At 36.5% G+C, this 16,052-nt stretch overlaps 1 protein-coding gene across 2 annotated transcripts; it reads right to left on the reverse strand.

The window, feature by feature from the left end:
- Positions 1–310: 310 nt before the first annotated feature.
- LOC117928990 (transcription factor GTE6) lies at positions 311–15,827 on the reverse strand. Of its 2 annotated transcripts, none has more exons than XM_034849164.1 (9): positions 15,626–15,827; positions 14,677–14,802; positions 7,783–7,998; positions 6,753–6,830; positions 3,357–3,581; positions 3,053–3,151; positions 2,790–2,848; positions 871–1,021; positions 311–774 (listed from the first exon to the last, which is right to left on the reverse strand). In XM_034849164.1, the coding sequence occupies exons 2-9, from the start codon at positions 14,800–14,802 to the stop codon at positions 562–564; spliced, it is 1,167 nt and encodes a 388-aa protein (XP_034705055.1). In that variant the 5' UTR covers positions 15,626–15,827; the 3' UTR covers positions 311–561. The 2 variants fall into 2 exon arrangements, with proteins under 2 accessions (XP_034705055.1, XP_034705054.1); XM_034849163.1 differs by having other exon boundaries at positions 14,677–14,813; positions 15,626–15,825.
- Between the last annotated feature and the right edge of the window lie 225 nt (positions 15,828–16,052).

Below are 16,052 nucleotides of genomic sequence, written 5' to 3' on the forward strand. Positions count from 1 at the left end.
GTATATATGAGAAGTTAATTTTGCCTTAAATTCACACGTGCTTCATTTCCTAAATTTAAATACAATGTAACAAAACTTTTATTAATAAAAAAGTAAAAAATAATTTTTGATTGCGAGATATTTTTTTTATATTTTATGTTTGATTATTGAAAAGTATGAAATAAAAAAATATTAAAAAAAAACAATTTTCTTATATTTGATTTTACTTTGAAAAATATAAAAAAAACCAAATGTAAATTAGTAAGAAATTTATATAATCTATAAAGAAAAAAAGTATAAGTGAAATGAGTGGGAAGCAAAGAGATTGAGGTAATGGGAAGACAATAGAAGCAACGAAATTTGTTAATCAAGATCATCCATCTTTACAATTATGGTGTCAAGGGCACCACCACGAATGGTCAAATTTATACAGAAATGATTTCAAAACCTGGTCTTGGTCAAATTTGGAAAACATACGACACGTGAAAACAAACCTAGTTTACATGCATTGGCCAAATAATATACTCGAATCAATAACAAAATCAGTAGGCATTCTGGGCATTTCCCACATGGCTTGCCAGATTAATCAAGAGGGAGCTTTTTATTCTTCTTCTTTGCAGTCTTGGCAATAGCATCACATATCTCTTTTTTCCGTTTGTTGTTGTTGGTGGTGGTGGGGTGGTTGTTATTGGTGGTGGTGGCCGTGTTGTTTCCCCCCATGCTTGCTGAACTCTTTCCCTGGATTTCCAACGCATCCTTCACAAAAAACTTCAACCTCCATAAGGTGGACTCGCTCTGCATAAACAACACATCCCCACTCAAATCAACAGTGTTGTTAGTGACAAAAAATAATCAGCCTACTTCTCATAGCAAAATGTAAACGATGATAACCTGTGCATCAATGTCAAGGTGCACCTCCTCAGCTGTGGCTTGGAAGCTTGGGTTGCACTGAGCAACAATCTCCAGAGCCTTACTGAGATCTTCTGCGGACAATCTAGTGAGGGCAACTCCAAGTTTTCTTTTCTCTTCAGTTGATGTTTTTCTGAAATAATGTTCTCTCAGGATCAGCTTTGGTTGCAGTTTATCGATGAAAGAATTCAATGCATTTAAATCATGAACTCAGATCAGATGAACACACATAACTACATAATCAGAATTATTCCTCTTCAAAGTTAATTCCGATAGCACAATATCAATTCAAAGATAATAGTCCTTAAAACATGTCATACCCAGAATAAAACTAAAAAGTTTGAACATGTTCACAATGTTTTCCCCATCTCCTACCTAACATGAGAGAAGGTGTTCCAAGCCCGCATGTTTGGAAAGGCAATTAACTTGCCATGGTTGGGCAAAGTAGAAAACTAACAAAATTTTGATACCAATTTCACCGCAAAACATCCTCAATTGAGTTGTCTCATTACATAAGTCAGCAGCAGCATATTAAGTCTATATATATTAATAGAGGCACATTAAGCATGTTAAGGACTTCATTGTTGAATGAAATTGGTAATAATGCAGAAAAGTTCAGTTCCCAATTTGCAAGTTTACTGAAGCAACATGGATGCTGATGTTCTTATATGTAAAATATGAGAAAAATTGGAGAGGTAAGTTATATTAAATCATAACTAAACTTGCATAATTACAACTTACATCGATGGTTTGGAATGAGCATCCGTCAACAGTAGATGGCACAGCATTATAGGAGAATTTCAGGCCAGAATTAAGGAATGGTGTTTTAGAATCAAAAGGAGGGAGGAGATGGCGTCACATTATCAGATGATGACATATTTTTGTTGTTCATGTACAGGAAGATTCAGGTGTATATCTAGTATCCCAGAAAAGAGAACAGGTGACTTGCTTTCTTTTATTTATTTATTTATTTTATCAGAAGGTAACTCGCTTTCTTGGGTCAATCATCTCAGAAGAAAGGGAGATTGAAGAAGAGATTGACCACAAAATCATTGCATCACGGAATAAGTGAAGAAGTGCCTTTGGATTTCGCATCATCAAATACCTAACAAATCAAAAATAAAAAAGAAAATGCCAAAAATGACTTTAAGGCCAGGAATTCTTCATACTGAGGGCCATGGCCGAGTAAGAAAAGAAAACACATTCATAAATAAGTGTAGTCCATGTTAAGATATTGAGAAGAGTGGTAAGACAAGAAAAGAAAGAAGCAGAAATGATTATGTGCAAATTCTTACTTTTGTCTTATCTAATAAAATACCAGTGCATTTGCAATAAGGCTCCAAAAATGACCCTATATAGACTGCAGGGTGATGGGGGCTTTAGTTAGCTAATCCAAGTAGTTGGATTTAGGATTTTTTTTTTTTTCATTTTTTTATGAGTTGAAATGAGCATATTTGGAGCAAGACAGTGAATTGCATGTCAACTGAAAACAATACAAATCCTGAATTTGCCTGCATGACTCTTCAGATGCTAGGGTGAAACAGAACAACAAATTCTCAATTGACAGTGCTTAGAATGACAATATCCATTGACATGAGTATTGTATACCAACCAGATAATTAAGAAAGATCAGCTGTTTTTTTCACAACATACCATATTAAACCAATCAAGAGCCCAATACATGGAACATGGGAAATATCAATCCATTTCCTAATCATTAACATCGTAATGAATGTGTTTCAGTACTCAATAACTCATATCAGGGGAAAAAACAACAGTGACAAGTAGAGATAAATACAAATACTTTATTTTTGGATAGGAAAATACCAAATAGAACCAACACGAATTTTGAAATTTGAAGTCATATTATTATTGTATTGAGAGAATATTATAGAACAAACCTGCACTTCTGAACAATCATTTCTCTGACTTCATCCAAATGCATATCAATCTCGTAAAGCTGAAACAATTTCAGAATAATATATTGAAAAAATATCCATATCATTCTTCCAGAAGATAAGATAAAATTGTTTCTTTTATCAAACTTGAATATGCTAATAGGAAGAATAACTTCGATATACTTGAAAATTTTGTAGTTTTTTTAGAAAGGCTTCTTTTAGTTATGAATTTGGTTTTTTAGAAAGGTTCTGGAATTTCAACATACCTCATTACTTATATCTCTAGCCATTTTGGCATGAGCAGCCTCCTGGGCAAGATGCATATCTAATTGTGCCTCTGCTTCTTCCTCTTCTTGTCTTTTGTCCTGCATATATGTCACTTTGGGATTTAACAAATAACACAAACATCTTTTTCTTTTATTTTTTTGCTAGAAATGATCCAGGACATTACGCAAGAAAATCAACCTCTTTCTGTTGAATACTAAACCACACTACTGAAACCTTGGTGAATTCATGGTCTAAAAGCAAGTACATCATAGTGAGAACTATTGATAATAGGACAAAATTTACCTCTTCTGCAACTTTTGGCAGAAGCTGGAGCCACTTCTCCTCAAATTTCCCCAACAAAGTTTTGGCCATAACGTGAACATCTCTTCTTTCATCATTATACTTCATTGCATTCTTGAAAACCAACCTCACATCAGCACATATCTCCCTGACATTCTTATATCCGGCACCATCCTTTGCTTCCATTTTATTTTTTATTGTACTGAAGTCCATGGGCTTCTCAATAACCTGTTAAATACCATCTACAGAAAATTAATTAAAGGCATGCCATCAAGTATTCCAACACCAAGATTGACTGGTAATTAAGTAAAAGCTCTCACAACTATATGAAATCCACAAAAAATCCAAAATGGACCATAACAGCAGAAGTCAATGATAGTGGGCATTATTCTGACTGTCAAGTATCTGTTAGTCGAACACTATGCCTGAATGTGTCTGACATTAGCATGGTGCTTACCAATGTGCCCACCTTAATCCAAAACTATAAGATGACAAATAAAAGGTGTACATTATGTATTTTTACCATAGACAAGCACTAGAGAGTGAATTTTTCAATAATATTTGATGAATATTACCCACTAAAGCCCAATGATGTGGAAATTGCTTATATTATGACACTTATTTTTTCTTGAATGGATAAAGTTGTGAGTTTTTGGGAGTTATCATGCTAGGCAACTCAAAGTTTGTGTTATTAATGGTTGAGTCCATGTATGCATAATCCCAGATGTACATAATACTATTCCCCTTTTTTCCCCTCAATATCATGAATAAGCAATAGAGCAAACAAGCCTTATAACATTCAAGAAAAATTGTTACAGAACCCAATAACCTAAAAGCTTAAGTTGTTACGAAATGAACCAACAATGAATATCATGTCAATTGACAAGTAGGCGAATAACATTCCCCCCTCCCTCACATGAGGCCCCAACCTGCATACGGAGGGGCAAATAACAGAAACAAATGGATCATGTAGTGTTAAGCTACCAATTTCTTAAAAGTTTGAGCTATTAGATAGTTGGCCAACATGCAATCTTCTTTGGGTTTACACATGGGTTCAATAAATTGGGATATATATATATATATATATGTGTGTGTGTGTGTGTGTGTGTGTGTGTATGTGTGATGAGGTTCGAATTCATGACCTCCTATCACACAAGGCTCTAATACCATGTTAAACAACTAATTTTCTTAAAAGTTAAAATGGTCAGGTAGTGGGCCAATAGTGTATATCAAGCTCATTTGGGCTCTAGTCCTGATGTGTAAAAGTACATGGAGAATAAACAAACTGTGAGGTTTGAACCCAAGACCTTCAACAGAGCAGTGAGAGGGGGCTTTCTCTCAGGCTGCAGGGTAGGGGGAAGGGAAGGTGGCGGGATCCAAGTTACGCACCTGCTGTTTGCCGATGATACTTTGGTCTTTTGTGATGACTCTCAAGAGCAATTGGCTTTTCTAAGTTGGTTATTAATGTGGTTTGAAGCCACCTCCGGACTGCGCATTAATTTGAACAAAAGTGAGATTTTGCCGATGGGATGTGTGGAGAATGCTGAGTTGCTGGCAGCTGAACTGGGCTGCAAGGTGGGATCTCTCCCTTCCACCTATTTGGGACTCCCTTTGGGAGCTTCACATAAGTCTGTGAAGGTTTGGGACGGAGTGGAAGAGCGGATGAGGAAGAAACTTGCCTTGTGGAAGAGGCAATTCATTTCTAAGGGAGGAAGACTCACCCTCATCCGGAGTACTTTGGCGGGCATGCCAACTTACCTTATGTCAATATTGCGCATGCCAAGAGTGGTTAAGCTAAGACTTGAGAAAATTCAAAGGGATTTTCTTTGGGGAGGGGGAGCGTTGGAGAAGAGGCCCCATCTTGTTAAGTGGGCTGTTGTTTGTACTCACAAAAAGATGGGTGGATTGGGGATTAGAAATCTCTCCATTCTTAATAGAGCCCTCTTGTGCAAATGGAGTTGACGTTATGCGGTCGAAGGAGAATCATATTGGAAGTTTATTATTAGTACGAAGTATGGGGTGGAAAGAGGAGGGTGGAGCACTTGCGGGGCTAGGGAGGGCCATGGGGTTGGGCTTTGGAAGGAAATCAGCAAGGAAGGGCTGCTTGTGCACAATAATGTATCTTTCTTGGTGGGGGATGGTAAAAGGGTGAGGTTTTGGAAAGATATTTGGTGCGGGAATACCCCCCTTTGTGAGGCTTTCCCCTCTTTGTTTGATTTAGCGGGTTCTAAAGATGCGTGGGTTGCGGACTATTGGGATCCAATGGGGGAAGTGGGAGGGTGGTCTCCACTTTTCCTTAGACCATTCAACGATTGGGAGGTGGAGGAGGTGGAGAGACTCCTATCGGCCATTCAAGGGAAGAGGTTGGAGGCTGATGGGGAGGATAGGATGCAGTGGAGAGGGACGAAAAACGAGATTTTCACTGTAAAATCTCTTTACAAGTCCCTTGATCATAGCGGTGCAGTCTCGTTTCCGGGTAATATCATTTGGAGTCCGTATGTTCCTTTAAAGGTGAGTTTTTTTGCTTGGGAAGCTTCTTGGGAGAAGGTCCTTACCCAAGATCAGCTTAAGAGGAGGGGTTGGATCTTAGCCAATAGATGTTGCTTGTGTTGCATTGAAGAGGAAACGATAAACCATATTCTTGTTCATTGTTCTAAGACGAAGATTTTGTGGGATCTTTTGCTTTCTCTTTTTGGGGTCAATTGGGTGTTGCCGTTTTCGGTGAGAGACATTCTATTAAGTTGGTATGTCTCTTTCAAGGACAAGAATCATAGAAAGGTTTGGCGGGCAGCTCCTCTCTGTTTATTTTGGACAATTTGGAAGGAAAGAAATAGGATAGTCTTCGATAACGAGGCTTTGTCGACTCAAAGATTGAAAAACTCATTTGTTTGTAATCTCTTATCCTGGGCTAATTCTTCTATAGGTGTAGGCCCTTTATCTTTGTTTTCCTTTGTGGATTGGTTGGGTTCTTGTTGAGGGCCGGTGAGTGCTTGAGTCTTTGTTGCTTGTTGCTTGTTTTAGGTATCTCTTGTATACTCCCTGTATGCTTTGGGTTGCCTTTCAAGCTCCCTTTTTCTAATATATATTTGTGCTTTTGCCTATCAAAAAAAAAAAAAAAAAAAAAAAACCCAAGACCTTCAAAGAAAACAAGAAGGATCACATAAAAGAATAAATAGACAATGGAATTCAACCTAAGACCTCTCAAAAAACAAGGCTCTAACACCATGTAAAATCACCACTTAACCATAAAGCTTAAGCTTTTTGATGATGGTCCAACAATGTATATAATGCCAATTAACAACTCAGCATACATCCTGAACACAAATAGTACACATACATGCATTCCATTGATTACCATTTAGTTCAACAAAAAACTGAGGAAGAAGCAAAAAACTATACCTCATAATAGTCATGCAAACCAAGGCCTTCAACATCTACAGGCTGCATAAAGGGCCAGGCCCACTTGTGCTGCGTGATCTGGCAGTAAAACCTTAGAGACATCAGGCAAACAAATTTTGCAGCATGCCAACAAGCAATGATTTACTTCTTTTCCTTTTAAACTTAAACATCCTAGTGATCGAGTCCCAAGGCAAGTAGTCAGCTAGAAGCAAAATCATACACACATTCAAGTTAGCACTATGAAAGAAAAGGTAAACTGAAAAAATATTGAAAAAAGAATTGATTAACATGCTTCTCCCAGGTGCATAACCTGCTTCATGCGTTCAAGTTTAGTAATACACTCAATTATCACAAGATGATAGGTTTTAAATGTTTGCATATTCAAACTTAAACCTTATGCAAACAGCTATATGAAGGGGTGGAAATAGGAAGTTAAATCAATAAGTGCTATCTTGAGAAGGGCAGGTACCAGGCCACATTCTTCCAGCATAAGAAGCTTCCATCAATTGAAGTTAATACTCCTTAATTTTTAGCTTCTAGAAAATGTCTGGTTTTGAAACTATTTCATAATAGGTTGCTATTCCATAAAAACATTTCTATAAAGAAGACATCTGTGTCATGTGTCTGTTCGCCCATTTAATCTGAAGTTAAGAGAAATGAAACTGAGAATTTAATTTTTTATTAACCGGTTAGGCATCTAAAGTGAGAGTTCAAAACAACTATACATATGGAGATAGAAATTGAAGGCTTGAATATGACTTTCAAAAGAATACTTTGAATTTTCCAATCAGATATGAAACCTCACATCAGAGGCCACTTATTATAACTTAGTATGGATTTTTCAAACAAAAATAGTATGCCATAACAAACCTTTGGTTCATCTAGAACTTTCAAAACAGAATGAAATCAAAATCTGCTCAAACTAAGGGAAGAAGTTGAGCATTTCAAGATTTAAAACAAAGATATATACCCGAGCAACTATAGCATAAAATGATAACTAAAAAACACACACACTTGCAAAGGATTTAACCTGACGTAATATTGTGCCAAACTGACGCATAAGCTCTTGCATTCTCTTTGCAGCAGCTGCTTCCCTGCGTGATGCATCTTGCTGCTGCTTTTTTACACTAGCAACATGTCTCTCCTTATCCTTATCCTTCACAATTGAACTACCTTTAGAAACATTCAATTGCTTCTTACTTGCAGTCAAGTAGAATTGCTCAACCTCATTCACTTTTTGCTCAAGCTGCAAGTGGAAAACATCTAATAATGATCATCAATTAACAAATGACAGAAACAAGAGACTCACACTAGTTAAGAAAATTCTGGCATACTCTGTGATAATAGATAAACAACTAGAAACTTAAAAGAGTTAAGTCAAATAACATTGCAGGATGGACTAAATAGGCACCATTATCAGAGTATTTTTTGCATTTGGAAATTTCACAGGCTAGTAAATCACTGTATATCACTTTTCAGGAATGGGAGTTAAAGAGGCAGTGGTCCAATTCTTGAAGTGCACTCATTCTCAGAATCAGTTGGGAGAGGGATGGATAGCCTAAAGTGGAGAGGGAGGAAGGAGGAGTGGTCTGAGGTGAAGTCCTAATCCCATCTGTTTGGCAAGTATGTCTCATTTCCCAACTAAAAGAGGTGTGGGGGCATCACAGTTGCTGTGGGATATCCAATTTGCCATTTTGGGGATTCAATGGGTCCTTCTAAAGATGATTAAAGATCTTTTGTCCAGATGGAATGTTCATGGCACAGAGGAGAGGCAAAGAAAGATATGGCACATGGCCCCCCTCTGCTTACTTTGGTGCATTTGGAGAGCGTAACAGTCAAGTCCTCAACAAGAATGACCCATCAGATCAAAGGTTGAAGGAGGCTTTCATCAAATCCCTCTGGGATTTGCTAGAATCTCCTTGGAATTGTCAAACTATTCCTTATTAGATTTCACTGATGGTCTAAGTAGATGATACTGGGTTCTGATACAGTATGCTGTTTCCTTTTCTTCGTGGTCCCCTGAAGTCTTGTGTACTTTGAGAGACCCGCCCTTTTAGTTACATGTTTTATCAATATATCCTTATTTGCCTATTAAAAAGAATCACCATATATTGCAGTTTTTGCTTATTTCTTTACCCACAGGCAATTGTTTTTGCTGAATAGAGTTGCCAACAGCAAATGCCTTTTTCTTTTCATGTGAAGTAACACATGTAATATGACGCTCCATTTGGATAAAAATCTACAATCAATATGTGATGGACTATGCAAAATTTCTTGTAAATATCTGTGTGACTAGGCTACACAAATTTACAATAGATTATTGTCACTTGACCAAATAAAGAATGATCAAAAACCTTAAATTCCAACTAATCCTTATCTCTAACTCAGCTCTTTTGAAGACACACATCATTAAATTAAAGAATATATTCTCTATTATATTGTCTTGGTCCAACTATCTTATTTGTGCCTTTTCTTTCATCCTATAAATACCTTCAACTGGAATGAAATCACTAATCAATAAAAGAAAAATGTTGAATCCAGTTACCCCTTATTAACACATTCATTGGTTTCTCCTCCCCTACTATCCAAACCATATTAAATGATGCTACCTCATTTTGCCTTCAATGGGCAATGACAAAGATGACAATATGGGACTCACATCAATAGACATAAGGATGAAGCAGATCAACCCTCTTCATAGAGAGGCATGATGTGTAGGGAAGCAGCAGAACTGATAAATTGCTTATTTCTTCCTTGCCAAGTATCAAATTCTTGGGCTTCCATCTTCTCTTTGTTTGGATTCCATCAAGTGCTATCCTGAGTAGTCTATCAGTCCTGTCCTTGAGATAGTTGATTATAGCTGGGTACAACTGAGTAAGAATAGAAGAAAAGATATTTGGAAAGTTGGTTCACATGACATACTTTGATGCATTTGGAAGGACATAAAAGATAGCAGCTTCCAATTTTGAAGTAAAAGCATTGTGGGTGGGTGGAAACCTGTTTCCTCTCCAGAGCTTCAGGGAGGATTGGGGAAGGCATTCTTCCATTTAGTTTCTTAATGGCAAATTTTTAAAATTGCATAGCCAACAAATCTTGAAGAAAAAAAAGACCAGGAAAAATCCACAATGACATGCAAAACTATAAATAAAAAGAAACAGAGCCAAAATACCGTCAAAAGCCCTGCCCCTGTCCCCCCACCCCCAACCCAAAAAAAAAAAACACCAACATTTCTGCTCACCAACAAAAAAGAGAAAGCCAGGATAATAAAGTCCCAATCAAGGACCTCCAACAGGGAAGCACCTCACTGTTCACACCCAAAGGAAAGAGAAAATAAATTATGTCCCAGTAAGATCAAACATGTCGCCATCTATCCTCGAGGATTCTTATATTTCCTTATACCCAAATAACTCAAAGCAGAAAAAAAGTGACTATGTTCCAAACAATCCTGCTCCTGATGGACCCTTCAAAACCCTGGAAAGCAATCCCACATCAGCAATAGATCTTGAGAGAGCCAAAACCGCACCATCAAGCATAAAAAGCCTGTACCATTAGGCAATGATTTTCTTGGTTCGTTATTTTTTTTCCACCTGTTTCATAGACCCTGTATGCATGTTGTGGTTTATCTTCTTTTCAATAAATTTAATATTCATAAGGGGCAAAAAAGGTTCAAATCAATGTCAGCTGCCAATCATTTTGGAACTGTGGTTCAATATGACCATTGATGAAAATATAGGTAATTACGGATATATCAATACTTTGATTTTACAGATGTATCAGAGATATATCAACGGATATTTTGGGGAAAAAAAAATTCGGTACACCAAAAATTGATTAAAACTCATGAAAATGTAATAAAAACCTCATAGCAATATAAATTAGAAGTATAATAGACATTTTAAAGTTGTTTTGTTCAAAATTTTGATATATGCGATATATGTATGATATGATTTGCGATATTAGATGTAATTATATCATATCGGTTGATAAGAAATGTGAATTTTGTAATGATAATTTTAAAAATATACTAATTAATTACAAATGAAAAGAAAAAAAAAAATTGATGTACTAATTAATGACAATTTAAAAAATATATATAAAATTGAATAATATACTAATTAATTACACTTCAATACAAAAATAATTAAAATTTAAAACAAACATTCCTTAAAAAAAAAAAAAAAAAGAGTAACCTTGGGAGCAATGAGAGATCAAAGATGAAATGTGGATGAAATTGGTGAAAAATGAGTTATTTATAGGAAAAAATTGAACCAAAACAATTGTTGGAAATCTTGTTTTACCATTGGAAAACAATTTTGGTTCTTGGATCGAAATCTGGGCAAAATCTGACCACTGAATCATCATATAATTGTTGGGATGCCCTCATAGTTGTTAGATCACATCCAGATTCAATTTGGGCCATCAAATCATCTGACAATTGACGGTTGGAGATCGGACGAGATTCGGACTGTCAGATCAACGCAAAGGAGCTCATAGTCGTCAGATCAGTAGACTAGGGAGCAGGGGAGAAGCACCGATTTTTTGCAAAAGATCAACGATTTATTGCCGAAATACCAACAATTTTTCCAGGTCTCAGGCGATTTTTTTGGACATTTTGCCAAAATTTTCCAATTTTTCACCCCCTTATTTTGTGTAGCCAGTTGCCGATACGTGAAATTTCAGCGAAATTTTCATCCATGAACATGACTTACATGAAATTGTTAGGGGGTGGATGGGAACTTGTTTCTACATCAGGTACCTTAAGGATGATAAGAGATTCCCCTGAGAGTTAAGGTATCAAGGGGAAGGAGAAAATCCATGTCATCTTCTCGACTTGAGAAGGAAATCTGAAGGCTTGAGTGTTCCATCCACGGTAAAAAGAAATGGGAGGGGTGTGGGGACTTAATGGTAGGGGTTTCAACCGGTTGCTAGTGTTAATTTTATTATGCTAGCATTTTTTGTTCTGAGTAGGGGTTTTTTTGTTTCTCTTTTTAGGTTTCTACTAGGGGCTTTCCAACCCCCTTGGGAGCTGGGTGTTGGTGGGAAGGAGGGTTTTAGTCTATCTTTTTTCTTTTCTTGCTTGTCTCTTGGTCGTATCCGTATACTCCATGTGTACTTTGTTAAGCCTTTTTGCAAACATATTTAATATATTCTACTTATTTACCTATAAAAAAAGAAAAAAAAAAAAAAAAGATGCCCCTAGGAGTTGATGCATAAAATTGTATTTTGAAAGCAAATACATCAGTATAAAGTTAGGGATTTTTTTTTTCTTATTTTTGATAACATGGTAGCTCATTAGCATGCTTTACAGGACTAAGATACACAATCCCTCCCCCAAAGAACCATGTATTGAGCAAGCTTGGGGCTTCCTTTTTTAGCAAGAGCACTTGTTAATTGAGCTGCCCTTTGGGAACTACAATGGCGGGTGTTGAGAGATTAAGGGATGGCAATGAATCTAAAATCACTTCAATAAAAACAAATATAGCGAATGCATAATAATCACAAGGGGACAGTTTGTGCATGCATTAATCCACCATCCAATCCTTCTTCAGATTTCCCCAAAATGGACTCTTTCAGGGCTCAAATAAACAGGAGGCAAGGGCTGCCCCCTGCGTTGGTGACGGAGTCATCCCAGGTCAAGTCTCCTCATGTTTTGCCCTATGTTGAAGCCTTCTTGTTGGCTGAGTGGTGTGGGAGGGGGGTGTTAGTGAGCCACTTCCAGTGCCAGCGTTAACTTCTTGTGTAGCTATCACTAATGAAGCTCCCATGGCGGAGGCAAATAGACATTCTAGGTCTTCTCCCCTCTCTTCCTTGGGACCTCTAAGCCCTGGTTGCCAACTGTTAAAGATGTTGCTTTAGGATGGTGGTTTGTTGCAGCTTTTGAGGGAGGCTGCGAGGGTTCCTTCTGGTAAGTAGTTGGTGGTTAGGGCCAAGGAGATGGAACCACCAAGGGACGTGGACTTCAGTTGTGTTGCGAAGGGGAGGATTTTGATAGCCTTCCCAGTGATATTGTCAATTTCAATTACTGATTTGGGGATGTTAGTTGCTGGCTTTGAGAAGAAAATCTACTCACTTTTTAGAAAAATAGAATCAATAAAAGGATGTGGGGTGAGGGTCTAGAAGGAAAGAAGAAACCCCTGTCTTCACATTTAGAGAGGGAAATCTGAAAGCTAGATTGCCCGGTTAACTACAATAGCTCTCCGTTCACTGTTAGAGGAAAGGGAAGGGGTGTTAGGGTCTGAGAGAAGGGGTCCCAGTTGAGCAGGCTTAAGAGGGTTTTGTATTCAAAAGAGGTCTTCCTTGTGGGGTTAAGAGGCCAATTTTTCTTGTTGTTTAGGCCTTCCTGTTAGGGACATTCTTTCTTCCTCAAGGGTTGGTTGTAGCTAGGGTGGTGGGTATTTGTCTTTCTCTTTGCCTTTGGACCTTTTTTGTATACTATGCGTACTTTATTGCGCCTCTTTGCAAGTGCCTTAATATATCTTGCTTAGTTACTTATCAAAAATAAATAAATAATAAACTTTATTCTTTTTTATTTTGATAGGTTGCTCCTTCATAAACATTATGCTTTATGACTTCCATTGCATAGTCATTTTTTTCTCTGTTCCTCTTTTGAATACAAACCTTTTTTTAGGATTTTTGAATATTAAATCTTACTAGTTGGAACTTCCAATAATCCTGGTAGGAATTTGATCATGTTTGGTTGTCCAAAAACTTACAATCTAGTCCTATTATATCAAACACAGGGAAACAAATATTTGAAAAACTCAAACAAAATGAGTTTCATCATCATGTTTTGGCAACAAAAGAAGTGGATGAGATAAGAGGCAAATAATTCTCCATAGTAAATTAAGGGCTACAACATGATGGATCATGGAAGTACTATTTATATGGAGACATTTAATGAAATACAGTCGTACAAAGTGGTTGCCTAACAAAAAAGAAAAAGGTATAGACTGGCAAATTTATATGTGGATTTTGTTCCAGGATTGCTAAAATAAATTTTGCAGACATTAAATTCACTTATCTTCCCAATCACACACGAAGTTCTATTTCTAGCATGGTATCTCAGTTCAACAGTCTCAACATATGAATCTGCTTCTCTCTAGCACTTGGGGCATGATAGAGCAGTATATGATATGTACTTGTGAGAATTGGCACACTTGTGATTTTCAAATTTGGATTGAAAAAATCCAAAAATCTTAAGGATACTAATTCATTAACCTCACCACATAACTATTTTAAACTTTTATGTGAGTTTTATTCATCGATGATCAACATTGTTAATTTTCCACTGCTAATGCATTTAATGATAAATTTTACATTAGTTCTGACAAGAGTATGGAGATAAAAACTATTTGAGTCTACACATTATGTAATCAGCTGCTTCTAAGAAACCAACATTATAACAAAATAAAAATCGGGTCATCAATCGAATTTTAAGTTTTAATTGCAAAGTTGTTTGCTCTTGCTTAAAAGGAAATTTTTAACCTAATGAAAGCAAAAAGAATTTGAAAACATCGTCATTGATCAAATCAGAAGTTTTGTGCAAGAGCCTTACCAGACCAACTTAGACCAAAGAAATACAGGATGCTGTCAGCAATTTCTCCAGGTTTAAAGAGGATGTATGTGATGATGGCCAACGTTTCAACTACCAATGAACATATGGAAATATCTAACACATGGTTGGGTTTGCATTGATGAAACTGAGGCATCTTCTATGAGGTTATAAATTTGTAACATGTCACTTAATTTTAAGTACAATTATCCAACATGAATATGTATTCAAGTCCACAATCTATGAAAATTTTATTAACTGTTCAACGACTAATTTAAAATTAGTAACCAACATGATGGAATGTTGAAGTTAAAGTTGTAAATTACAGGAATTGGAATTGGAAATAGTTTGCACTTGGCCTAAAATAATCACCTTGTCAACCTTTGTGAACATATCATCAACGCGAGACTTGAAACTCTCCACCTGTGCAGCATTACCTTGGTTCTTTCCCGTTTCCATGTTCCTAGTATCTGAAATTGATGCATCCATTGGTTCCATCTGATACAAGACTATCATATGAATAAAATTATTGACGAGGCATGACTGCTAAAAACACATATTGTCACAAACATAGCAAACTTATATTAAGAGTCACAAATATTGCAAATTCAGAAATAAGACTCAGAAAGTAAGGAGCAGTGGAAAAGTACTATCTTTCTATATGGTATAGACTACAAATGAGCTGAAGCCCAGACTAAACCACGATGAAGTTGCACATTCTCTCACAAGAATATGTTTCCAAGAGAAACCCGGCCTAAGGTTATCGTTACACCTTGACCAGAACGAAGACACCCCATATTGTAGTCTAACAATTCTCATAGAATAATTTATTAGCTCTATTTTCTTTGACAGAAGATGCAAGGTAGGAGAAATATTTTCTCAAACAATGAATGCTCCAGGAAAATTTCTCTTGCTTTCTATTCCACTATTATGATGACTGCCGACTACATCCAAAAGTTCATGGGTTCCATGATTCTTTCAGCTGGCATCCACTTAATCAACCCCATATCTTTTACAAATAGAGACACCAAAAATGGGGGCAAAGAAATGAAAGAAAAAGAAAAAAAAAATTCAAACAACCCAATATATGCACAAACCAACATGATTATATCACATAATTAGCACGAAAATCAAATGGGGAGGTGAGGGTTAATCAGAAAAATCACAGGTAATTAACACCAAAGCAAACATATAAAACAGCAACCACAATTGCAGGGATGGTAAATAACCAGTGATATGGATGTAAATATGGAGTTAGAAACTAAAAAAGAAATATTTTAATTTATTGGATGGAGTGACCAGAATGTTTGTGAAGTCTTACCAATTCAGAGAATCGTCAAAGATCTAACCATTGTAACTGAAATCAAACGTTCTTGTTCGCAAGTACAGGATTTCGAGAGGAATCGTCGAATCAAAATGTAAACCCTATATAGAGACGTTCTCTCTCGCTCACTCTCTTCTAGGGTTGTAATCAGTCGAATGAAGGCTGGGTTTCTCATTCTTCTTAGAAATTGCCAAAATAAGGAATGTGTACCATTTTTTTAAAACATAAAACAAAAAACAAAAAACAAAAAAAATTTAAAAATATAATTTCCGAAAATATGTATAAAATAATGCTAAATTACCCCCTTATTCTAATCACAGACAAAAGGGTGGGCTAATCACAAGATGATGCTTATTAAACACTTCTAACTATAATAATAATTATGATAATGGTACGGTCTCTCCTTTTAACTCAAGGTCGAAAG

Source organism: Vitis riparia, chromosome 13 (assembly GCF_004353265.1).
Source record: "Vitis riparia cultivar Riparia Gloire de Montpellier isolate 1030 chromosome 13, EGFV_Vit.rip_1.0, whole genome shotgun sequence".
In the NCBI taxonomy this organism is placed as follows: domain Eukaryota; kingdom Viridiplantae; phylum Streptophyta; class Magnoliopsida; order Vitales; family Vitaceae; genus Vitis; species Vitis riparia.